Source organism: Acanthisitta chloris, unplaced genomic scaffold, assembly GCF_000695815.1.
Source record: "Acanthisitta chloris isolate BGI_N310 unplaced genomic scaffold, ASM69581v1 scaffold11098, whole genome shotgun sequence".
NCBI classification, from domain to species: Eukaryota; Metazoa; Chordata; class Aves; order Passeriformes; family Acanthisittidae; genus Acanthisitta; species Acanthisitta chloris.
The window spans coordinates 4,127-7,316 of NW_008688687.1; the positions used below are offsets into that span (position 1 = coordinate 4,127).

The window sequence follows — 3,190 nt, forward strand, 5'->3', positions numbered from 1 at the left end:
AGTGCAGTCCAAGTATTAGTCTCCCTCTTTGAAAGGGTAGGCTTATCATCCCCATCCTCTTTTGTCAATCATGACCTCAAGACCATCCATATCAGTGGAATACTCTCAGCTGACAGGGAATCAGACACACAAATCACCAGTTGTTGTGGACACTAGGAGCTTGGCAAGAATGTGGCTGACAGTCCAAGCCAGCAGTAATTTCTCTCACCTAAAAGGTTCTACAGGATGTTTGCTCTTGTAAAACTGGATAGATTTTAAGTTTTTCTTTGAATTTATTTAAGGCAAAGAGTTGAAGTTGTAGTGAGTTGAACTACAGATGAAAGTGTTTGAAAGGAAGGAAATAAAAGGTTTTCTTGGGATTCTGCGTCCTTTAATGCGTTAAATAGGTTTTCTTGTGAAAAGGCTTTCCCTCCACTTACACTTTTGTCACCTATCTTCTCAAGTAACTTTCAAGATTTTCACCATGGAAATACTTACTCTGTTCCATTTTGTCCAGCTTCTACTGTGATAGTAGCAGCTCCTAGTTTAGGGTAAAATGGACTTATCCAGTTGTTGTTCCAAAGAAATTTAACCTTGGTAATTTTTCCAACATTGGTTTCTGCATCAATGAAGGCTGTGTAAGTGTTGTCTGGTTTGAGGGTTCCCCTGTGAAAAATAACATTTGATGGATGTGAGGCATGACAGCATTTCCTCTTAATTTCCAGTCCTGTCAATGGCTTGGCTGTGGTGTGAGGTGAAAGTTAGAGGCACAGTATTTCTTATTATATGGTCACAACATTCTTGCCAATATTCTGAGGCATTTCATTCCAAACCAGTGTTTTTCAGAGGCAGCAAAGGCAAGTGGGCCTGACAAGCTGCAGCCACAGCTCACAATGAAGACCCAGTTAGGGGATAATCACAGTGGAGAAGGTAGAGCTCAGTCCCTGTTGTTTATAAATATAAATGAAATTTGCACATAAATTGAAATATTTCCACATAAATGACAGGAAAACGTATGAGCAACATAAAGTAGATTTTCGTGTAGGAAATCACAAGGTAACTGTAAGAAGCTGAGTCAGCAGCACAAGAGTTACAAGTCTGTGTAAGACAAAAGATCAGAAATCTGCTAGTGCAGGTCCAGCAAGTCCTTCTTGCAACAAAAAAAGAGCAAGCAACACTAAATTCTGTCATGTTAAAATCCTATATTCTAATATTTTCCTTTCAAGTCTAAACCTAGAGTAAGTGAATTATTGACTCATTTACATCAAGGGTAGAATCTAATCACTCAAATAAGATCAATTAAAACAAGTATTCATTTAGAACATGAATTAAGCATTCTAGAAGGGAAGTTTCTCTTCTACTGGCTGATGAACTTACGTGGTGATTTGGTACTGCTTTGTGTTCCCATCAGTGCCATACAGGGCAACATTCACGTATCCTCTTACTTTGCTCTTTCCAGAGAGAGTCACGGTTACCTTGTACCTCCAAACTACACAGAAGAAATATAGTAAGTTAGGTTGTAGCCAGGGAAAAACAGTCTCTAAAATATCACATGCTGATTTTTTTCTGTCTGTACACTGTAGTTGAAAGCATCATTGAGTCAAATCTGTCATTATGTCCTAATGAGTCCAACATAAACACTGTGCTAGTTTCTGGGAGAGAAAAAAAGAGAAAACAAGTCCATATCATGGTAAACACAATACAGAGCTCAGCATTTTGGCCATGAAGATTTTCATACACAGTGAAGAAGGAATGAAGGAGGTGTTAGAATAAATATGGACACATACAGAAACTAAGCAGTGTAAACAAATTCTGAAGCTCAAGGAAAATTATATTTGTGGGTAGGAACTTCATTCTGCAAAAGCAGCTTCAGAAGGTTCCAATATGTGTTTACGAAGGCAAAGGAAAAAATGTGTTGTGAGAACTGACATTCAGGATAACTGAGGTGGTAAAGGAGATCATCTGGTCCATCCAGTTCTGAAACCAGGACACCTGTGATTGGATTGCTCTTGGCCTTTGCCAAAGGAGGTTTTGAACACCTCCAAGGATGGATATTTCCCTGCCTCTCAGGGTCTGTCTTTCTGCAGTTAACTACTGTTATTGAGAATGCAATTTTTATACTGTTTAGTAAGAAATTTCCTTGCTGCCACTTATGTGAATTGCCTATTGTCCCTTCTCCTTACACCTTGCAGTGCAAGCCACTAAACTTCTAAGTGACATACTCTAGACTCTCTACCTTGTCAACAATATTTTTTACAAGGAATAGTTGGCAATGGAAAGAATCAAAACTCACGAGGAAAATCCTTGGCCTCTCCAGTGTTCAGGTAAAGTTTCACAAAATCATTTTTGAATTTCTCTTTGAATTTATCTGCATAGTGACCCATATTTGGGCATCCCCCTTCTGGGCATGGGAAACAGTTTCCCTAGGGAAAACAAATAAACCTATTAATAGCATTATCCATCCAGCCAAGAGAAAATAAAGTGTAGTCTTAGGACTTATTTTTAACATACCCACCTAACTGGGCATTATCACAGGAAAAACATAATTCAAGTAACCCTTTCTATGACATCAGAAAGATCATATAAGCTAGACAGCTTTCTCAAAGTCTCTGATATTCCAGGGCCCTGTGTTTTTTCTTGGGCCATTAGGCTCAAAACATCCCCATCAGTGACAACCTTGAGTAGTCTTGAAGTGCATCAGAGAGGAGAACTGTCCATCTCAGCAACTGATAAGAAGATTCTCTTCTTACAGGCTCCCCTCCTTTCCCTTTCCCCAGCTTGGTGTAGCAGAATAGCTCCAGTAGTGGCTCAGGACTGCCACAGCACTGCAGAACCAGGTATGTCCCTGCTCTGCTATTGCCTTTTCCTACTTTGACCCACATCATCTGCACAAGCTGTAACACTTGAGGATGTCTGACACTTCCTTCTCTTACAGATGCACTTGCTGGGTGCAAGCTAGCACAAATACATTGAATTTCAGATGCATAAATCAGAGCACAATTACCTATGATCATTAATACCACACTTTTCAATATAGTCCATCCTGAGGCTCTGAGAAATACTTACTGCTTGAAAAAGTTCATATGAAGCACAAGGATAGCCTAGAAATCCATCAGGGTAGATAATACTGTCTGAGTAATACTTGTAACTCCGCAAATGATTGCAAGCCACAAAATCCTTAATCCCTGTGAAAAGATGCTCCCAGGTTAGT

At 39.5% G+C, this 3,190-nt stretch overlaps 1 protein-coding gene across 1 annotated transcript in view; it reads right to left on the reverse strand.

Moving 5' to 3' along the window:
- The window catches only part of LOC103808351 (pancreatic lipase-related protein 2-like), a gene marked incomplete at its 5' end in the record, with an annotated part of 3,831 nt that extends 660 nt beyond the window's left edge, over nucleotides 1-3,171 (reverse strand). Inside the window, 4 exons of the mRNA XM_009081132.1 lie at nucleotides 478-645; nucleotides 1,357-1,468; nucleotides 2,273-2,402; nucleotides 3,046-3,171. Coding sequence (XP_009079380.1) covers nucleotides 478-645; nucleotides 1,357-1,468; nucleotides 2,273-2,402; nucleotides 3,046-3,171 — 536 coding nt within the window. The remainder of the gene's footprint in view (nucleotides 1-477; nucleotides 646-1,356; nucleotides 1,469-2,272; nucleotides 2,403-3,045) is intronic.
- Nucleotides 3,172-3,190: the final 19 nt, after the last annotated feature.